The sequence below is a fragment of the Lepidochelys olivacea genome (assembly GCF_965140295.1).
Source record: "Lepidochelys olivacea isolate rLepOli2 genome assembly, chromosome: 5".
Taxonomy (NCBI): Eukaryota; Metazoa; Chordata; order Testudines; family Cheloniidae; genus Lepidochelys; species Lepidochelys olivacea.
Genome location: NC_140415.1, coordinates 13306722 through 13326770, shown reverse-complemented (window position 1 = coordinate 13326770; position 20049 = coordinate 13306722). Strand labels below are relative to the sequence as shown.

At 43.1% G+C, this 20049-nt stretch overlaps 1 protein-coding gene across 2 annotated transcripts in view; it reads right to left on the bottom strand.

Annotated features, from left to right (window-relative positions):
- Positions 1-20049, bottom strand: part of ARK2C (arkadia (RNF111) C-terminal like ring finger ubiquitin ligase 2C) — a 116743-nt gene that overhangs the window by 8138 nt on the left and 88556 nt on the right. For both annotated transcript variants that reach the window (XM_084629464.1, XM_084629463.1), the window contains exons 2-5: positions 17294-17603; positions 11117-11242; positions 3011-3140; positions 1687-1791 (exon numbers count right to left, since the gene is read on the bottom strand). In XM_084629464.1, the coding sequence (XP_084485590.1) occupies positions 1687-1791; positions 3011-3140; positions 11117-11242; positions 17294-17603 (671 nt within the window). The remainder of the gene's footprint in view (positions 1-1686; positions 1792-3010; positions 3141-11116; positions 11243-17293; positions 17604-20049) is intronic.

Sequence of the window (20049 nt, the reverse complement as noted above, 5' to 3'; positions counted from 1 at the left end):
ACAACATCCGCTGGCAAGGAGTTCCACAGGTTGACTATGTTGTGTGAAGAAATACTACCTTTTGTTTGTTTTAAACCTGCTGCCTATTAATTTCATTTGGTGACCCCTAGTTTTTGTGTTATTAGAAGGAGTAAATAACACTTCCTTATTTACTTTCTCCACACCAGTCATGATTTTATAGACCTCTATCATATTCCCCCTTAGTCATCTCTTTTCCAAGATGAAAAGTCCCAATCTTATTAATCTGTCCTTATACAGAAGCTGTTCCATACCCCCAATCATTTTTGTTGCCCTTTTCTGAACCTTTTCCAATTCCAATATATCTTTTTGGAGATGGGGCGATCACATCTGCACAGAGTATTCAAGATGTGGGCGTACCACAGATTTAGATAGAGGTAATATGATATTTCTGTCTTATTAGCTATCCCTTTCCTAATGATTCCCAACATTCTGTTAGCTTTTTTTGACTGCTGCTGCACATTGAGTGGCTGTTTTCAGAGAACTATCCACAATGACTCCAAGATCTCTCTCTTGAGTGGTAACAGCTTATTTAGACCCCATCATTTTATATGTATAGTTGGGATGATGTTTTCCAATGTGCATTACTTTGCATTTATCAACATTGAAGTTAATCTGCCATTTTATTGCCCAGTCATCCAGTTTTGTGAGATCCCTTTGTAGCTCTTCACAATCTGCTTTGGATTTAACCATCTTGAGTAGTTTTGTATCATCTGCAAATTTTGCCACCTCACTGTTTACCCCTTTTTTCCAGATCATTTATGAATATGTTGAATAGGACTATCCCAGTACAGACCCCTGGGGGACACCACTATTTACCTCTCTCCATTCTGAAAACTGACCATTTTTCCTACTCTTTGTTTCCTATCTTGTAACCAGGTACCAATCCATGAGAGGACCTTCTCCCATGACAATTAACAGACATGGACTCAAGCCACAGAATCCACACCTGGGTTTCTGACACTTAGAAATCCAGGGTGTTTGAATCAACAGTTTTCTGCGAAGCCATTGTCTACAAATTAGTGATTTATAAAACATTAGTTAATTCTCAATTCACACCTGTGAAGTTGGTGGAGTCTTATCTCCAGACAGGAAAAATGAACCAGAGAAATTAAGTGACGTGTTTCTAGCCACCCATTGAGCCAGAGCCAAAAGGAGGACCCTGGAGTCCTGATACACAGGGCTTCTTACTGTAACTGTTAGACTTCATTGCCACCCAAATTGATATTAAAATTACATGTTTTAAAATAATCTGGACACAAATATTTTGCCAGATCAGTGCCACTGTTTCAATGTGCTAGTATGTTTCACAGAGAGGATACAAACTGGGACAAAGCTCCAAAACTGCCTGCCTGGATGCGCACCTGTAAAATCTGTGCTCCCACCTGTTCTGTGCACCACACCTGGATTTGTGTGTGAACCACTAAAAGCCTGATCAACAGCCCCCCCACCCACCCACCACCGAATGGGAATCTTTCCATTGACTTCAATGAGCTTTGACTCAGACCCTAACTATATCTATTTAGCATTCCTGGACCTAGCACATTTATTCCAGTTTGGAACAGCTGCTCTATAGTGAACCGGTATAAACATTTATGGCAGGACAGCTGCAGGTTCCAGGGGAAGGAAAAAGGGGTTAAACCATCATGTAAGCCAGAAGGTACCTACTTCATAACTTTCCCTTACGGCAGACGTGTGCCTGTTTGGATTTAGTCCCTGAAGAGCAAGTAACTGAAGCTGAGGATAAGGGTAGTTCCTGATTTCATGGACAACCTGTGGGGGAGGAGAAAGACAATCACCTGGGTTTAGCATGTAAAATCCTGACTTCAAATCAAATCTTTCTAAAGTGCAAAACTTCAGAGCAGACTGGCAACTAGTTTGAGGCTCAAAATGAAGATTTCTTTTAAAAACAAAGAAATCATAGAGTTTTTATTAATTAAATCTACTCTCAGTAAAAATACAGTTGTGAGAGGTTTTTTGTGTACAGTATGGCCAACCCTAGACATTCAAAAATCATGAGATCAGCTTAAAAATAATCAGCAATACATTTCGGGTTCTGTTTATTTTTCCTCTGATTTTTAGCCATTTAAATAGCATTTGAGTCACATTTTCAAGCTTCTCTTTGAAACCAGGAGAACTAGAAACTTAGTTTAACGAAAAAAATGAAAGCTTGGATTCTCATGGTCACATGATTCCAGGAGCCAGAGGCTTTAAGAAAAAAACCAGACAAACCCCCCACCAAATATCACAAGACACAATAAAATTGCTACGGTTGGCAACACTGTGGATCAACATCCAAAACGCAACATCCTGCTAGCAGGAGAGTATCACTAAGGTTATGTCTACACTATCACTTTTGTTGGTAAAACTTATCAGTCAGGGGGTATGAGAAACAGCAGGAATGATTCTCAGAGACTTAGAGACTTTAAGGTCATAAGGGACCATCATGACCGTCTAGTCTGACCTCCTAAAGTCCCTTTACACCACTCTGGCACTACAAAGGGATTAAATTAAATTTAAATCCACTTCAAGGCTGCTTTACATTGCCAGAATGGTGTAAACAGTGCTTAGTCTAAATGAGCATCAGGACCAATGACTCAAATTCTGCTCTCAGCTAAATCAGTATGAATCTGGAGTAACTCCACGTCAATGGAGTTAATCTAGATTTACAGTGGTTTACCTGGGAGTGGAATTTACCCTAATATCTACAGTGGTACAGTGTTCCATATCTTTTCCATTCTGTCTAGATGTTGTGGGCCAGCTAGTGTAAAATCAGTGTCGCTCCATTGACGGTAACAGAAGTAATCCTATTTACTTTTCCTGCCCAATGTGTACAATGACGCAACCTTATCCTCTCAGGCAGACTCCCTCCCACAGCCAGAGATAAGTGGGACTCTTAGAAGACAGGTGATGGAAAGATAACAGCCTTTATTTTGACTGCTTTCTGGCAGACAATGCATAAAACATTTCCCAGCAGAAGTGTTTCACTTACCATCTGCGCTGAGGATGTGTTTCTGGGGAAATGGTGCATTCTAGATGTAGCTAAATAATGTTGATAGTGCTGAGGAACTGGCCTGACCTGGAACTGGGCATGCGTCAGTCCAGCATCAACACTAAGATCCCTGTAAGAATGAGACCGAAAATACATATATACAGAAAACATAAATCCAATCTTCCTTTTAAAACCCTCGCTTTATTTCTGAGCCCATATACACTGCCCGTTATAATTCATAGCATGCTCTCACATACTATGCATGCAGTTCATTGGGTCCCATTCTCAGCTACAACGGTGCAAATCCAGAGTGATGCCACTGACATCAGTAGTTACTCCAGATTTACAGCACTACAGTAGAGCAGAACTAGGTCAGATTCTCCACTGTCTTGCTCTTTGTGCAAGTCACTTGCACCTTGTCAAGGCGAGTACAAAGTGGCGGTAAGAGTCCTGATTTTCATATGTGCAAGGCAGTAGAGAAATAGGCCCATTGGCTTCATGGTTGGATTAATAAAAATTTAGTGGCCTTATTGGTGCTCCAGGAGATGACGGGTAAGGCAATGTGAATCAACTGGTTCAGAACAGGCCAGATTTTGGTTTCGCTCACGCCAGTGTAAATCTGGAGTAATTCTACTGACTATAGAATCTGCCTGTTCCACTTAATTTTTTTATTAATACTAATCATACTTTGCTTATATACTTTACAAACATAGGAGATGCCTCACCTGCCACTAAAATGCAATCACTTCCAATGTGAAACAAAGCATCTGTTTCACACAGGACAGCAACAGTAGCACAGGGAGAGAAGAACTGAAACTACAAGGAGAATTTTAGGTAGGCAGAGTAATACCAATTACCCAAATTGGAATTAAGCCAGAACACAGCAAGGCTTTGGTCAAATATGAATTTGGGAGCTTTAACACCACTAAATAGTTTAAGAGCTGGAATTCACATAGTATTCAAAAGCTGGCCCAGCCCATAGAACAGAACCCCCTAACAGATCACAAGGGTAATGGTCCAATGCTGACTCAGAGCCCCACCTACAATACTTTCTGCAGCACTTGTGTCTTCATTGGAGATTTACCATCCCAGGGATGAGCTCATCTACAGTTGCATGGCTTAGGAGAGCACCGTGGTTCACAGCACAAAGTGAGATGGTACATACTTTACCCTAATCAGTCACCCCAAGCCTCTGAACTGCAAAATTATTATTAAAAGCAAACAAAGAGAAGGAAGCAATATATAGGCAGGGGAAAGGAATACATCTGAGGGGAACGGGGCAGAAAGTGGGCTGGAGTCATAAGGAAAGAAGTTCATCAATTTTTAAGCCAGAAAGGACCATTAGACCATCTAGTCTATTTACAGATTACATCATCATCATCATCTAGTCAGACCTCCTATGTGACACAGGCCAAAGAATTTAACCCAGCTACTCCTGTGTTGAGCCTAACCACTTGTGTTTGGCTAAAGCATCTCTTCCAGAAAGGCATCTAATCTTGATCTGGAGTCATCTAGAGATGGAGAATCTACTACTGTTGTAATCTCAGAAAAAAGATAGTTTGTCTCATTGCATTTCTCGTGCTTTCACCAGACATAAATTTATGATCTCCATAAGCCCTCCAGCAGGGACCCCCTCCTGTGCACACACATACAGACACAAACCTGTGAGCTAAAACTAGATTGACCAGATGTCCCGATTTTATAGGGACAGTCCCAATTTTGGGGTCTTCTTCTTATATAGGCTCCTATTACTCTCCACCCCCGTCTCGATTTTTCACATTTGCTGTCTGGTCACGCTAGCTAAAATGTGCTGGCAAACCCCACCCTCTTGATTCCTGGAGTCCAAGGGCAGAGAGCTAGTACGGTATCTCCATCAGCAATTCAATTAACAGATCCCTTGGCTCTCCAGCAAGAGAAATCTTGTAGCAAACAGCGCTTTGAATGTTGGTCACTTTATCAGAGTTACAAAAGTAGGCACTCTAATAACCATTGTATTAGCACTTCCAAAGCGAAGCTAATGAGAATGGAGGAATTGCCTTTTCATTCCATCCTCAAACTTCCTTTTCCTTAAACGGAGGAAGAGAGCAGCCGGCATTGAGGCTCGTTATGAGCTATCAAAACATTTCTTCAATGCACTGTGGAAGCTGCTTTCCCTCAGCAGCGGATGGCAGGCATGAAGACACAGTCACTGTAGAAGTCTTTGGCAGCACTGTTGCTTGAAACATCCTGAGGGTGAGGAGAGAACTCCAACGCCCACTCCTGCCATTTCGCTAGCCTATTCCTGCCCTTGCTTGGCTGTACCATGCCTCCTGTCACGCGAGATCTCAAATGGAGCAAGCCTCAGTCCAGGAGAAGGTCCACCGAAGGATGCAAGGTGTTGCAAGAGGGAGACTGCCATATGAGGAGAGATTTATAAGCTGACCCACTAATACTTAGTGTGCAAAAGATAAGATTAAGAATTCAAAGTGAGAGAGAGGAGAAGCAGTGTGGTCCAGTTGTCTATTCATGACTCTGCTGCTAGTTTTTATGATAGACATACATAATAGCGGCATAGGTATGCACGATGCTATACAGAGAGAGTAACGACTCTTTCTTTTTATTATTATAATCTAATTATAATAATATTATAATCTAAGGCCCCATTCTTAAAATGGCATCTGCCCCGGCAGACCCCTGCATCGATGCCTAGCTCTACTATAGCCATTGAAACTTCGGGTTGGTGCAGGAGGCTGTTTGCATGGATGTCTTTGCAGGATCAGGGCATAAAAAGACACCATTAAGCCTCTCCTGTCTGATTCTTGGGTTTTCCTACCTCCCTGTGGCTGTGGGCCCAACTGGCTAGGGCGTCTAGAAGTGTCAAGGAGAAAGTTTTTAAAGGTTTCAGTGGACAAAGATCAACATTTTCAAATGTGGATGGCCAAAGTTAGGCACCCAAATACAGACTTTGGCATCTACCTAAAAATGGTCAGATTTTCAAAGGTGCTGAGCACCCACAGCTCCATTTAGGGATGAGAGAAAGTCAGGGTATTTACACCTCTGCAAACCAAGTCACTATTATAAAGGTGTATAAATATGCATTTTAGGTGCCTACTATCAGCCACTGATTTCTAATTCTTTTCCTTGAATAGATAGCTTTGAAACGCACACCACTGTGAATTGATTACTAGTGCTGAGAGGGCCAAGCCGCTGGGCTCTGCTCCTGCAGCAAGAAGTTGAGAAAGTCAGCAGAGGCTCTGTCTACACTACGAGCTCAGGGTGAGATGTCCCTGTTCACGTATACGCATTTGCACTAGTGCTCATCAAGTGAGTGGTTTCAGAGTAACAGCCGTGTTAGTCTGTATTCGCAAAAAGAAAAGGAGTACTTGTGGCACCTTAGAGACTAACCAATTTATTTGAGCATAAGCTTTCATGAGCTACAGCTCACTTCATTGGATGCATACTGTGGAAACTGCAGAAGACATTATATACACAGAGACCATGAAACAATACCTCCTCCCACCCCACTCTCCTGCTGGTAATAGCTTATCTAAAGTGATCACTCTCCTTACAATGTGTATGATAATCAAGTTGGGCCATTTCCAGCACAAATCCAGGTTCTCTCACCCTCCGCCCCCCCCCCACACACACACACAGCAGGAGAGTGAGTTTGTGCTCATGCTCAAATAAATTGGTTAGTATCTAAGGTGCCACAAGTACTCCTTTTCTTTTTGTGAATAGAGACTAACACGGCTGTTACTTTGAAACCTGTGTATATAATGTCTTCTGCAGTTTCCACAGTATGCATCCGATGAAGCGAGCTGTAGCTCACGAAAGCTCATGCTCAAATAAATTGGTTAGTCTCTAAGGTGCCACGAGTCCTCCTTTTCTTTTCATCAAGTGAGTGTGAATATAAATAGGCAAGGTAGCCACGGCGGTAGCAGCAGCCTAGCAGAGGGGCCGCAGAGCTGAGCCAGGCAGAGTACATACCCACTGGTTTCAAGTAGGTTTGTACTCGGCACAGCTCAGACATGCCTCCGTTACCAGTGCTACCATGGCTACCCTGCTATTTATACTCGTGCTAACTCAGGCAGTGCTAATGCAAGTATTCATACATCAGCAGGGAAACCACACCCCTAGCTCCTAGCGCAGACGCAGCCTGAGTTCATCATGGCCAGACAGGGTGAAACAGCCTGCAGGATGAATGACTCAAGTTCAACCCTTAAAGACATATGGGGAGATACTGTTTGTGGTTTTTGTGTATTTACATATATATGAGTAGTGGTCAACAATGTAATCAACAGTCCCTGCCTATGCTGTATTCTGTTAATTCAGAGATCAAAAGAACATCCTAGCATTTAAATGAACTGTAAACACGGGATAGCTCTCTATTCATCTCTCTTTGAAGTGTATAGCAAATCACCTGTGAATGGTGGAAAAACAGGCAATTGCTTTATGAATAATTAACAACAATGCTTAGGAAATGAGGGCCTGTTGTTCCTCCAGGGACTCTAAATCTGTCAAAAAGAAAGAGGACTTGTGGCACCTTAGAGACTAACAAGTTTATTTGATCATAAGCTTTTGTGGGCTAAAACCCACGTCATCGGATACATGCAGTAGAAAATACAGTAGGAAGATATATACATACACAGAGAACATGAAAAAATGGGTGTTGCCGTGCCCACTATAATGAGAGTGATCAGTTAAGGTGAGCTATTATCAGCAGGAGAAAAAGAACCTTTTATAGTGATGAAGATGTTGTCAGCGGCACTGCTGTGAGTACCCGCATGGCCCCTCATTATGCCAACATTTTTATGGCTGATTTAGAACAACGCTTTTCCACTGCATGCATCCGATGACGTGGGTTTTAGCCCACGATGCTTGGGTCCCAATCTTTTTTATCTCTGATCTGCTTGATGCTTCAATGCAGGGGAAGCGTAAGCTACAAGATTGAGATCCCAATTGTCTAAGGTTATACGACATGCCAATGGAAAAGTCAGGTGGGGATCCTATTCATATGACAAGGCATCCTTCAGTGCACATCATGTATCTGCACAATTACACAATTTACATGTGCAACTGCAGCACTATAATTCAATCACCAAATTAACCACACAATTGTGCACCTAACTTTAAAAAAAAAAAATCACGCCCACTACATGATGTTGCTTCACAGGCAGGAGGATCCCAACTAACAGACCATATTGGATGTTTTCTGAGCATTTTGAAATGAATGACTATAACAAGCTAGCTGGGGAAAGCAAAAACAACCACCACCAACGATCTAGCCCAAGCCGACATTGGCACAGCTTTCTGATGCACAGACATCATAGATTCCCATCTTGTTGCAATGCCCATAGGACTCATCTCACTTGGAAATAATAATTTAAGGATTAAAGCCAGGATAACAGGTTAGATTGCACTCACTAAATGCATATTCAGAAGACAATTTGTGGGACCAAAGGGAGTGTTTTATGTTTTAATAAAGGTATGGCTGTTGGAAATATCTGATCACTTTCAGCAATTCCACCCATCTCCTTTTCATGTAAAAATACACTCCCTTACCTTCAAGTGAATGCAGTCTCCACTGATGTATTAATACATTACAAGAATGTTTTTACATCTATCACTGAATAGACTAGTACAGGCACCCTGAGGGGAGATGAGTCACCTAAAAGTATATATACATATATACTATATGATTTCCTGACAGCCACTCCTTCGGTTTTGTAAGATTATTGAACAACCAAGGCAAAAATAGGATGTTAAGTGGTGCTTTATAATGAGCATAATTAACACCACACACACACACACACACACACACACACACACACACAGAGCACTATTCCATCTAGAGAGAACCTAAAGCACTTGTCAGCACATAGAAACTGGGCCAAATTCTGCTCTCGTTGGTGTCAATAATGGGAATGCTTGAGAAAAAGAGACAGAAGAATCAGGCCATATTGATACTGAACTTCAAAGGTTACAAAGTCACAAATTAGGAAATGCCAGAATTCAGGTTGTCTGTGCAACCTTAATTCGTCCCCCTTGTGCATATGGATTATGATCCAGGCTTTAATTACATGATCATATGCTATTTTTTCCACAGCAGCCCCACCACATTCAGGGCGCAGAATGGACTGTGCTCACTTATTGAGCAGCTATTCAATAATTTGTTTTTCCCTCGTTGGTCAATGTGGACTTGTGCCGTTTTCACTGCACACTATTCAAACCATGTCCTGACCACTGTTCCCTCTAAGCTGTGTGCGTGTGCACGCAGATCCTAAACCCCGCGTACACGGTGAAACACCATGAGCACAAAAATTCGCACCGAAGCACAACAATTTGCACTGAAGAAACTTTTTGCACACACAGCCTGTCAAAAATTTGCACAGAAGAAATTTTTTGAGCACATGGCCTGTCAAAAATTAGAGGGAACACTGGTCCTGACAACAGAATGATTAATTTCCTGGTGGGCTTTTCTGTCGTTCTCATCACTTTAGTAGCCAAGCACTTCACAAGTATTTATTTAATTATTTATTTTCAGAACACCCCTGGGAGATGAGGGGTGCTATTATCCCCATTTTACAGATGGGGAACTGAAGTACAGCGAGATTAAAGTCAAAAGTATCCACTAGTTTTGGGTGCCCAATTTGACACATCTAGAACCTGATGTTTCAGAGTACTTAGCATTACACAGCTCTGTATATGTTCCAAGCACTGCTCCCCTTGACTTCAGTTTCAGCTATGAATATTAGCACTTCCACAAATCAAACCCCAGACTCTCAAATCAGGAACCCATAAAATGAGGAACACGCAATTCCTGTGAAAAGTTTGGTTTTAATGAATTGCCTCCCACTGCACAATAACACGGTGACAGAGGCAAGGATAGAATCCAGCTCTCCTGGGCAGCATTCAACTGCCTTAACCAAGAGATCCTCCTTTCTCTTCCTGCAATCCCTGCCTCATCCACTACATACATTCCAAGACCATAATAGACTGAATGCACCTAATCTTGTCTGATCTCGGAAGCTAAATTAACCTTGGGTCTGGCTAGTACTTGGATGAGAGACCACCTGGCAGGTGATATAGGCAGCTTTTCTACACACCTTCCAACTGCTGTAACCAAAGTAAAAGGGGTTCTACAGACAACAGCTTCCTTCCCTACACAGCCCTGATTCATCCCCAGAACATCTCCCTCCTGTGCACTGAATGAGGCAGGAGCCCTGCTGAATAAATAGTATGTGATCATGTAACTAATGACGGTCTCGTAATGCCTATGCACAAGGGGATCAAATTAAGACATGCAACCTTAATTCTGGCATTTCCCAAATTTTGGGTGCCTGACTTTGCAACTTTCATAATGTGCCGCCGACATAGTTTTGTGTGTAATTTCCTTGGTTCTTAAAAAAAGGAAACTGAAACAAAAACAACAGAAATTCCATTATGTGCTATCATATTGACACCCACACTCATTGAATTGCAGCCACTTCTGCAATGGAACGTGGCAGCTGTTTAACAGCACATGGCAATTTTAAACCACCATTCAGGAGCAGAAGTGAAGAATTTCTGGGCTAGACTCTCTAGCTCAATGTGCCTTAGCTCTGCTGGCCTCTATCCCTCCCTCTCCACAGGTCCTGCAGCGCAGACCACGAAGAGAGGAATCCCATTGGCCAGAACACAATGCAGCAGGGAACTAGAGACAGCTAGGACTGTCGAGAGCAGCCTCCAGTCTGCTCTAGTTTGACTAAAGGCTAAGGCAGAGAATCAGAGTGCTGTAATTGACTTCAAAACAGTCTGCTGCACCCACAACATATGCTGTATGCAGCAGAAAATCTGACCCACTAGTTGTAAGTAAAATTGCAGCACGAATATAGATAAGGAAATGTAATTGCCCAAGCTGGGATCTGGTTGGGCCTCAGGGGTTAATGCCCCTACTTGCTATACAAGTGCAAAGTTTTATCATATTGTAAAAAGTGCCATGGGAACATTATCATTAATTTATTATAGCAAGTCAAAGTATAAACATTTTCCCATAGGACCCAGGGGCCATAATCTTTAATGACCACAGTTGCTTATGGCTTTGGTTTTATGCCTCATCCAAAATACCAGGGGAAATGAAAGACTTACCAGTCTGTGCCTTCAGCTAAATACCTGGGCTGGGGCCCCATGGGTTGAGGAGTTTGCAGTTGGTGGCTGAAGTCAAAGCCTGGGTGTAACCGATGAGGTTGAACAGACATGCGCTCCTGAGTCCGCCTGCAGGGGTGAAGAGAAGGGCAAGTGTTTTTAGAGGTAAGAAGGCCATGGCTGAATGATGTCAGGGGGTAAGAGATGGGCAGATTGCTAGGTAGAACATTGTGCACCTAGAGCTCCCTCACCAAACATACCTTCCTTCCTTTCTTTAAAATACAGGGAGGAAAAGATATTGCTCTTCTGTGGAACTTTATTTTTTTATCGCACCCTAAGCACATAATCGCAAATAAGGCAAGAAAACAGCAGCAATAGAAATGGTCACACTTTTAAGGGGTTACAGACTAGACAGACAAGACACACAAGGGATGAGAGGGAGGGGCAGCAGAGGGAGAGAGGTGATGGGACTTGCCCAAAATCACATGGAAGGTCAGTGGCAGAGCCAGGAGTAGGATCCAGGTCACCTCAGTCCCTTTCCAGCACTTTATCCAAACTTACTCCGTTTACAAGCAAAAACAAAAGTACGTTAATTTTGAGCATCAGCACCACAAACAGCCTCAAATCTGTAAATCAAAAAATATACTTAGTGGCTCAGGGATAGTCAATCTGCTATCCTAATTTGGCACTCAGTTATCTCTGTATCTCTACTCTCTGTATCCATCCTTGTCTCCACATTCATAGAATATCAGGGTTGGAAGGGACCTCAGGAGATCATCTAGTCCAATGCCCTGCTCAAAACAGGACCAATCCCCAACTAAATCATCCCAGCCAGGGCTTTGTCAAGCCTGACCTTAAAAACCTCAAAGAAAGGAGATTCTGCCACCTCCCTAGGTAACCCATTCCAGTGCTTCACCACTCTCCTAGTAAAAAAGATTTTCCTAATATCCAACCTAAACCTCCCCCACTGAAAATTGAGATCATTACTCCTTGTTCTGTCATCTGCTACCACTGAGAACAGAGTATATCAGGGGTCTCAAACTCAAATGACCACGAGAGCCACATGAGGACTAGTACTTTGGCCTGAGGGCCACACCACTGACCCAGCTCCCACTGCCCTGGGCCTGCCCCCACTCCACCCCTTCCATGAGGCCCCACCCCTGCCCCACCTCTTCCCAGCCCCCATTCCAACCCCTTCCCCGACGCTTTCTAATTTTTTCACATCCTTCTTGTAGTGTGGGGTCCAAAACTGGACACAGTACTCCAGATGAGGCCTCACTAATGTCGAATAGAGGGGAACGATCACGTCCCTCGATCTGCTGGCAATGCCCCTACTTATACAGCCCAAAATGCCATTGGCCTTCTTGGCAACAAAGGCACACTGCTGACTCATATCCAGCTTCTCGTCCAACTTACTAACTTATTCAACATATTAACCTGTTTTTATGAATGGCGTTCCACAGACTCCACAGCTGGTAACTAGGAGAAAAATTTGGCCCTGCCCCTGGAATTTAGTCAACAGGTAGCAGCTCAGACCCAGGCTTGCACATGGGTGTGGCAGTTGGGCCAAGCAATCCACCATCCACCAGCAGTCTCCCTCGTACAGCCAATGAAATTGTGGCATGCAAATTAGCTGTAAACAGGGTTGCCAACTTTGGTTGGACGTATTCCTGGAGGTTTCATAAAGGTTAGTTTAAATTCCTGGCGACTCCAGGAAAATCCTGGAGGGTTGGCAACCCTAAGTAAAGGTGGCAGTGATTGGTTGAGTTATTTCTGATATCACAGTGGTCTAGGACTCCAGGCAATGCACATAGATACATGCCTTACTGTAGCTGTACATCCCAGGGGTGGAGTTTGGAAAGTCAAAATGGCTGAACACTTAAAAACTGGTTGGTAACAGACTGTGAATTCCAGTGACAATTCAACCTGGTGACAATCTAAACAAAAAAGAGCTCTCAGCCATGCTTGTAGTTGTATCCATCACTTCACACTGACTCTGACGTTCTAGCCTTCAAAATAACAATCCTGGAATTTTATTATATTGTTTTTTCTCTTGATGATATGCAGGTCAGAATAGACCCCCTGCTTGCTCTCCTTTAGTCGTTTTGTCTTTGCAGGGCTAAGAGAAGAAGGAGGTAGTACAAGCTGTGTGTCTAAGGGCTGGTCTACTCACAGCTCTTGACTACTTGAACTGCATCCACACTGTGGGATTGCTTGGCTTTAACAATATCAGTTTCTAAATTGATATAGTTAGAGAGAGACAAAAACTATATGTAAACAAGACCTGAAGTAAACAGATGAGGCTCTGAACATACAAAGGGTGAAACCTATGTGCTCAGTCTTTATGTAGTCAAACTCCTATTGACGCTGATAAGGTGAGTGAGGTACAACTACACGGCATACATTGATACTGATAGTTTGCCTGAGCAAAGACTGAGTAAATCTAAGTAAAGAACTCTGGATATAGCCCAAATGGAGTTAAATCTGCTGAGTAAACAGGTTTCATTTTTCAGAGTCACAATAGAACCCGCACGCTACAAGACATAAACCAGATTCTCCCTATTAAGGGTTTGAAAGAAACCTTTCCTGTAGACAGGCTATTCCACAGCTGCCAGCAACAGAGATTCTTGCAGATTCCTCTGGTACTAGCTGTTTCCCTGAACAAGATATGCTGGACTACATGAGCATTTCTTGATCTTTTCCATACTGGGACCCCCTGAGAACTCCCTCCCATATAGTTAGCATCACCCATGTAACCTTGTGAGAAAGCCATAAGGGTTGTGTCCCCATTACCTGATTTGTGAATCCCCCAGGGGCCCATGACCACAAAGTCAACAACCCATTGATGTACCACTGATCTGATTGTCTGAGGACATTTTTATGTAGAACTGCACTGTATGGTTTCAGAAGAGTGCAGTGTACAACCAAGTAATAAACATATCATCATTACCCTAGCCACAAATATATTTGCTACTAATCATTAAATCCACTTAAAGAACTAACCCATGCAAAACAAAACAAGCACAAGAAGAGTATAAGAAAACACCTTTAACAAGGAAAACACATGGAAAGGAGGAACCTTCACTTTGCAGCAATCCTTCCAAACACAGCATTATTGCAAAGCTTCATGCTTTAATTCTTGATCCATTAGTATAACCCACAAATGGTTTCCATATGTTTTCAAATAGGTCTCCCCATCCTATATTTTATATAAACCACTCTCTCAAGAAATGCAGTCTGAGTAAGGCTAGACATCAGTTTCCATCTCTGTTGAGTTAAAATTATTCTCTTTGCAGTCATCAGTCTAGTCTGCAGCCAAGTTGCCTTCCTTGACAAAATGTTCTTCAAATCAGATGCGTCATTTACTCTGTATGCAGCTGGATTATAGCCATCAAACCTACATCCAGAAGGATGATCCTCTGTCTTTCCACAATATGTACATATAAGCGAACAGACCCAGAATATGGGATCAAGTCTCCTATATGGTTGTGAAACCTGCAGCAAACATTTATAGATCTCATACAAACTACCCATTTTCTCTCTTGCCCAGTATAGATTATGTACAGTTTTAAAACTGTCATCCTGATTCTCCTGTCATTTACACTATTACCTTCAATGACTTCAGGTGAGTTACCCTAGTGTGAGAGAAGACTCTGTCTTAGTACTTTTAAATTCAGTTCCCCAACTAGTCTTATAATTAAGAAGCTAAATGTTTTCCCCATTACCTTTGTGTAACTTTCACCTATTCTGATCTCCCATGTGCTTTTAGGCCCCACCACTAAATGTACATATCTATGTATATATTTTATATGCTTAATGAGTTTCCTTCATGCATCTAAGTTTTCAGAGCATGGTGGGCACATCAGTCAGGTGTTTTCTGTAAGGAATCACTCAATGATTTTTCATACATAGTCACAACTGTGAATGTCACTCGTACTGGAACTTTTTTTAACTTGGAAAACAAACAAACAAACAAAAAAAACCCTAGTGGCCGGTTTTCAGAAGAGCTGAGCAGCTACATATCCCATTCTATCTAGGGGCTTGTACTGTGGATCCCCATACGATTGCATAGGTGCAACAGAAGTTGAAAATCTGCTCTGCAGACTCTCTCTTCCTCTTGATGATACCTGACCCTGAAAGACCACAGTTTTGGTGCCGGCTGAATCTGTGGCACAGTCAGGTAGAAACCAAATGTCATAGGAAGTGAGTGAAAGATGGGGCCCCAGGACATCATTGTTAGGATAAAGATATTCAGGCCTGTCTGCAAAGGCCTGTACTTTAAGAATTTAGGTGTATTCTTATCACTTGGCTAGTTCTAGAGGTATAAAAGAAAGAATCAAAATCACTGTCTGCTGGTGTAAGGGCCTTCTCTTACTGTGACAGTCTGAGGCCCTGTTCTTAGGCTAAGGCCTTTGGCTAAGCAGCAGAGGCAGCCATAAGCTGGGAAGCGAACAGTCACATCCTCACATTCCAAACTAGTCACATTGAAAGAAGGTGCTATTGGGCTATCACCTCCAGAGAAATGGAAGTGCCTAGAAAATGTAAAAGGAAACTTAGTTTGATAGCATCCTGTCTGGCAAGAACTAGCTTATCAATAGCTGGGATGTGAAATCCTCACTTCTGTATTGTCTTGTCATTATAGTTCCCACTTTGCTATTGTTTGTCTGTATAATCTCTGTCTGGTTCCGTGATTGTTCCTGTCTGCTGTATAATTAATTTTGCTGGGTGTAAACTAATTAAGGTGGTGGGATATAATTGGTTACATAATCATGTTACAATATGTTAGGATTGGTTAGTTAAATTTCAGGAAAATGATTGGTTAAGGTATAGCTAAACAGAACTCAAGTTTTACTATATAATCTCAGGTTTCAGAGTAACAGCCGTGTTAGTCTGTATTCGCAAAAAGAAAAGGAGTACTTGTGGCACCTTAGAGACTAACCAATTTATTTGAGCATGAGCTTTCGTGAGCTACAGCTCACTTCATCGGATGCATGCCGTGGAAACTGCAGCAGACTTTATTTATACACAGATAATATGAAAAAATACCACCTCCCACCCCACTGTCCTGCTGGTAATAGCTTATCTAAAGTGATCATCAGGTTGGGCCATTTCAAGCACAAATCCAGGTTTTCTCACCCTCCACCCCCCCACACAAATTCACTCTCCTGCTGGTGATAGCCCATCCAAAGTGACAACTCTTTACACAATGTGCATGATAATAAAGTTGGGCCATTTCCTGCACAAATCCAGGTTCTCTCACCCCCTCACCCCCCTCCCAAAAACCACACACACAAACTCACTATCCTGCTGGTAATAGCTCATCCAAAGTGACCATTCTCCCTACAATGTGCATAATTAAGGTGGGCCATTTCTGTAATAATAATCTGTAGTCAATGAGGAAGTGGGTGGGCGTGGGCATGTGGGTGAGGGAGATGGGAAAAGGGAATGGGGGTAAGAAAATTGGAATCATGTTTTGCTAAAGGGGGAAATGGGAACAGGGAATGGGAGTAAGGAAGTTGGAATCATGTTTGGCTAAGGGTAGGAATGGGAACAGGGACACGGGTGTAAGGCTCTGTGGTGTCAGAGCTGGGAAGGAGGATACTAAGGAAGGAAACTGGAATCATGCTTGCTGGAAGTTCACCCCAATAAACATCGAATTGTTTGCACCTTTGGACTTCAGGTATTGTTGCTCTCTGTTCATGCAAGAAGGACCAGGGAAGTAAGTGGATGAAGGAATAAGCCCCCTAACAATCATTTGTTCAGAACCACTTTTCAGATCCTACAATGGAGGGATGCCCACAGGGGCATCCCTCCATTCTAACCTCAGAAGGTCTCATGAACTTCTGCATTTGAAAAATCAGGCCAGGGGTATTTATCCCCTCCAGCAGGTCGGACATGTGTAGAATGTTCTTTGACATCCAGCAAGTCAAGTCTGACATCAACTTTGTTTTACTGCGCTCCTGGAACAGGACATGGAGCCAAACTCAGCCCTGATTGAAATGTGTGTGAGACCCATTGATGACACTGGGTGTCAGCCCCAGGTACCTGAGGGCTGAGCTTGTATTGTTATGTCACATATGTAAGAAGAAACATCACCCTCGAGAGCCATGGGCTGGCTGGGGTGGGTTAGTTCATGGCCTGTAGCTGGCTGCCCTATTTCTTGGTGGAAAGGTCACTCACCTGGGATGAGGCATGACCCTGCGGTGCTGGGCCTCGAGGAGCTGCTGCTGGAGGAGGTATTGCTGGTGTAGCGCCTGAGGTAGGAAGGAGGGTCCTGTCACATCCTGGAACGGCAGGGCTGGCAGAGGTGGTAGGGGCTGGTGTAGTGGGCCGTTATGCTGGTGAGCTGTCGCCATGTGAGGGTTCAGCCCTGGCTGTGGCTGGACAGGGTGAGGGAGAGGGAAGTCAGCTGAGATCTGAGGTTGGGGGCCCAGATGGAAGTGCCGGCAGGAGGTAGCATGGGGGTGCTGAGACCTTTGAAAAGGAGCACCTGCAAAAGAAAAGCAAGTCTATCACAGAGGTATGCAAATACCGCCACAAAGGCTCTGCAACAGGACTTCCTCTAGAATACCCCATCAGGAACAATGCCTGGAGGGAAATAGATTACACAGCCTCATAAATGTCTTCCATCTCTTCAAATTAATGATCAAAGCCATCTGTATGCCTCTGACCACATTTCCAAACATACCTCCACAAAAGCCAGCAGTTGCATTATGTGTGCACAAGCTGGATAGCTGCATTAAACCAAACATGAAATCTTTAAAGCATATAAACCTTCCTGCTTTCGCACACAAGACAGCCACAAACTCCCAGGATAGAGGAAGAAATGTTACATGTACCCCAGTGCCATCATTGTCCAGGGTGGAAGCTTTATACTTTTTTTCTGAAGCCTCTTGCATTGGCTGCTATCTGAGACAAGATCCTGGACTACATGGGCCAGTGGGCTGATTCACCACATAAATACCTATTTCCTTAGAACTTTTGCATTCATAACAGCTGCCATCTTGGCTGGCATACTAGGGATTGAACATGCATGCTGCACACCCACTGAAAAAACATCCTCATGTAGGAAATTAAAGACAGCAATATCATCATACAAACTACTTATTTTTAGTGTGTCTCATACTATAAGATGAGTGTTTGTAATAAACCTCAGAGGTTTATTAGAATAAGTCTTCCGGTACAGATGAAAGCCGAAAATGTAGACTCTCTTATCCTCTAAGCCTAAGGCCATCTCTTTTATTCAGCGCAAGTGAAACCTTATACCAAAGACATCCAGCTTGTTTGTTTCATCTTGGGAGGCCTGGTTTTCATATAGCCCTTTGGTAACATATGCAAGATCCTTCCTAAAACTAACAATAAACCAGGTGCTACCTACTAGAGGCCCATGTCCCTCTCACTCAAACAGACCCCAGCTAGTGCTAGTAATGGGCCAAGGGACATGAATTCAATTCCCTTCTCTACCACAGACTTCCCGTTTTACCTTGAGCAAGTCACTCAGAGCCTGTCTACATGGGATGTTAGTGCACAGCAAGCCAGAGTGTTAATCTACAGTACAATGGCTGTCGCCAACCGGGAGTAGGTCAGAATTCACTGCAGAACTGGCAGCATACTGTGCCACATAGGACATTACTGCATGGCAAACTAGTGCACTGTAGATTCACACCCTGGTTTGCCCCACACTAAAGTCCCATGTGAGACAAGCCCTAAGTTTCTCTTTGTCTCAGTCCCCGTCTGTAAAATGGGGATATTAGCATTTCCCTTACCACTGGTTTTGTGAGCATAAGCGCATTAAATATTGTGAGATGCTCAGACGCTACTGTACTGGGGGCCATATAAGTATCAGAGACAAAAAATAATCATTGGCACTTCTATGATGCTTTCAATCAGAACACCTGAAACATTATATTCATCTCGTCTTACAACATCCCGGTGTAGGTAGGTGGTGTTATCTCTTTTGTCAACTCTTACGAATCTCATGATATTTAGTGTTTTTCTTCTGTGGCAAAGTGGTATAAAAAAAGTAGGTAAACTGAACTCCATATTTCCCAGATGAGATGTGGGTAAAAACTCTGTTTACCCAAATTTTCCCCTCAACTACACTACTGTTTTTTGTCAAGCCTTGGCTCCTGGAGTCAGGTTATTTCATGAAAATCTCAGCTTAAAACCTTCAGAATGTGACTCAGGTACACCCAAAAGGCTCAGCACCCCCAAAAAAAAAGAAAGAAAAAGAACCCTAGATTTATCTTTTTTTTTTTTTAAAAAAGTCTCATGGTTTTTAGGGCTTGACTAATATTTTAATACTTGGGGTTGACAGTATCAGATTCACTTTATAGACAGGTAAAATGAGGCATATGGAAGTTAAGTGACTTGCCCAGGGCCACACAGAAACCTACTGGCAGAGCCACAATTAGGACCCAGGCAATGAATCGGCATCCCTTTGGCAAAAGAGTCTGTAACGAATTAAGGGTGCGCAGCATCTCACTACAATTCTTTACAACTCTCCACTCTAACTTTTCTCCCATATCAAGACAGATTTCACTATGCACCACACTGAGACTGGCCCTTACGTGGATGTATAGGGATCGCACACTGAGCCCCAGCCCTCCTCCCTCCCCTGCTCCCCCATCTGCATACACCAGGCAATACAGACCCTGTGATCAGTAGAGCACATGGATTTCTTCGTCTGTGACACCTTGGAGTGCAGAGAGGCCTGAAGTGGGGCCGTGGTTGATGGTTTAATATACTGCTCTCTCTGATGGAGTGTATCAGTGATCATAGTGCGCTGAGCGCTCCAGGAGAAATTCTGCTCCCTGAGGCCCAGCATTCCTTCAAGAACTCCCTTGAGGATGGTGTATCTCCAAACACGCTCAACATGGGGCCATGCATATAACACACCATTGACCACTGTATCAAGATCAGTTCTTGCTGCAAGT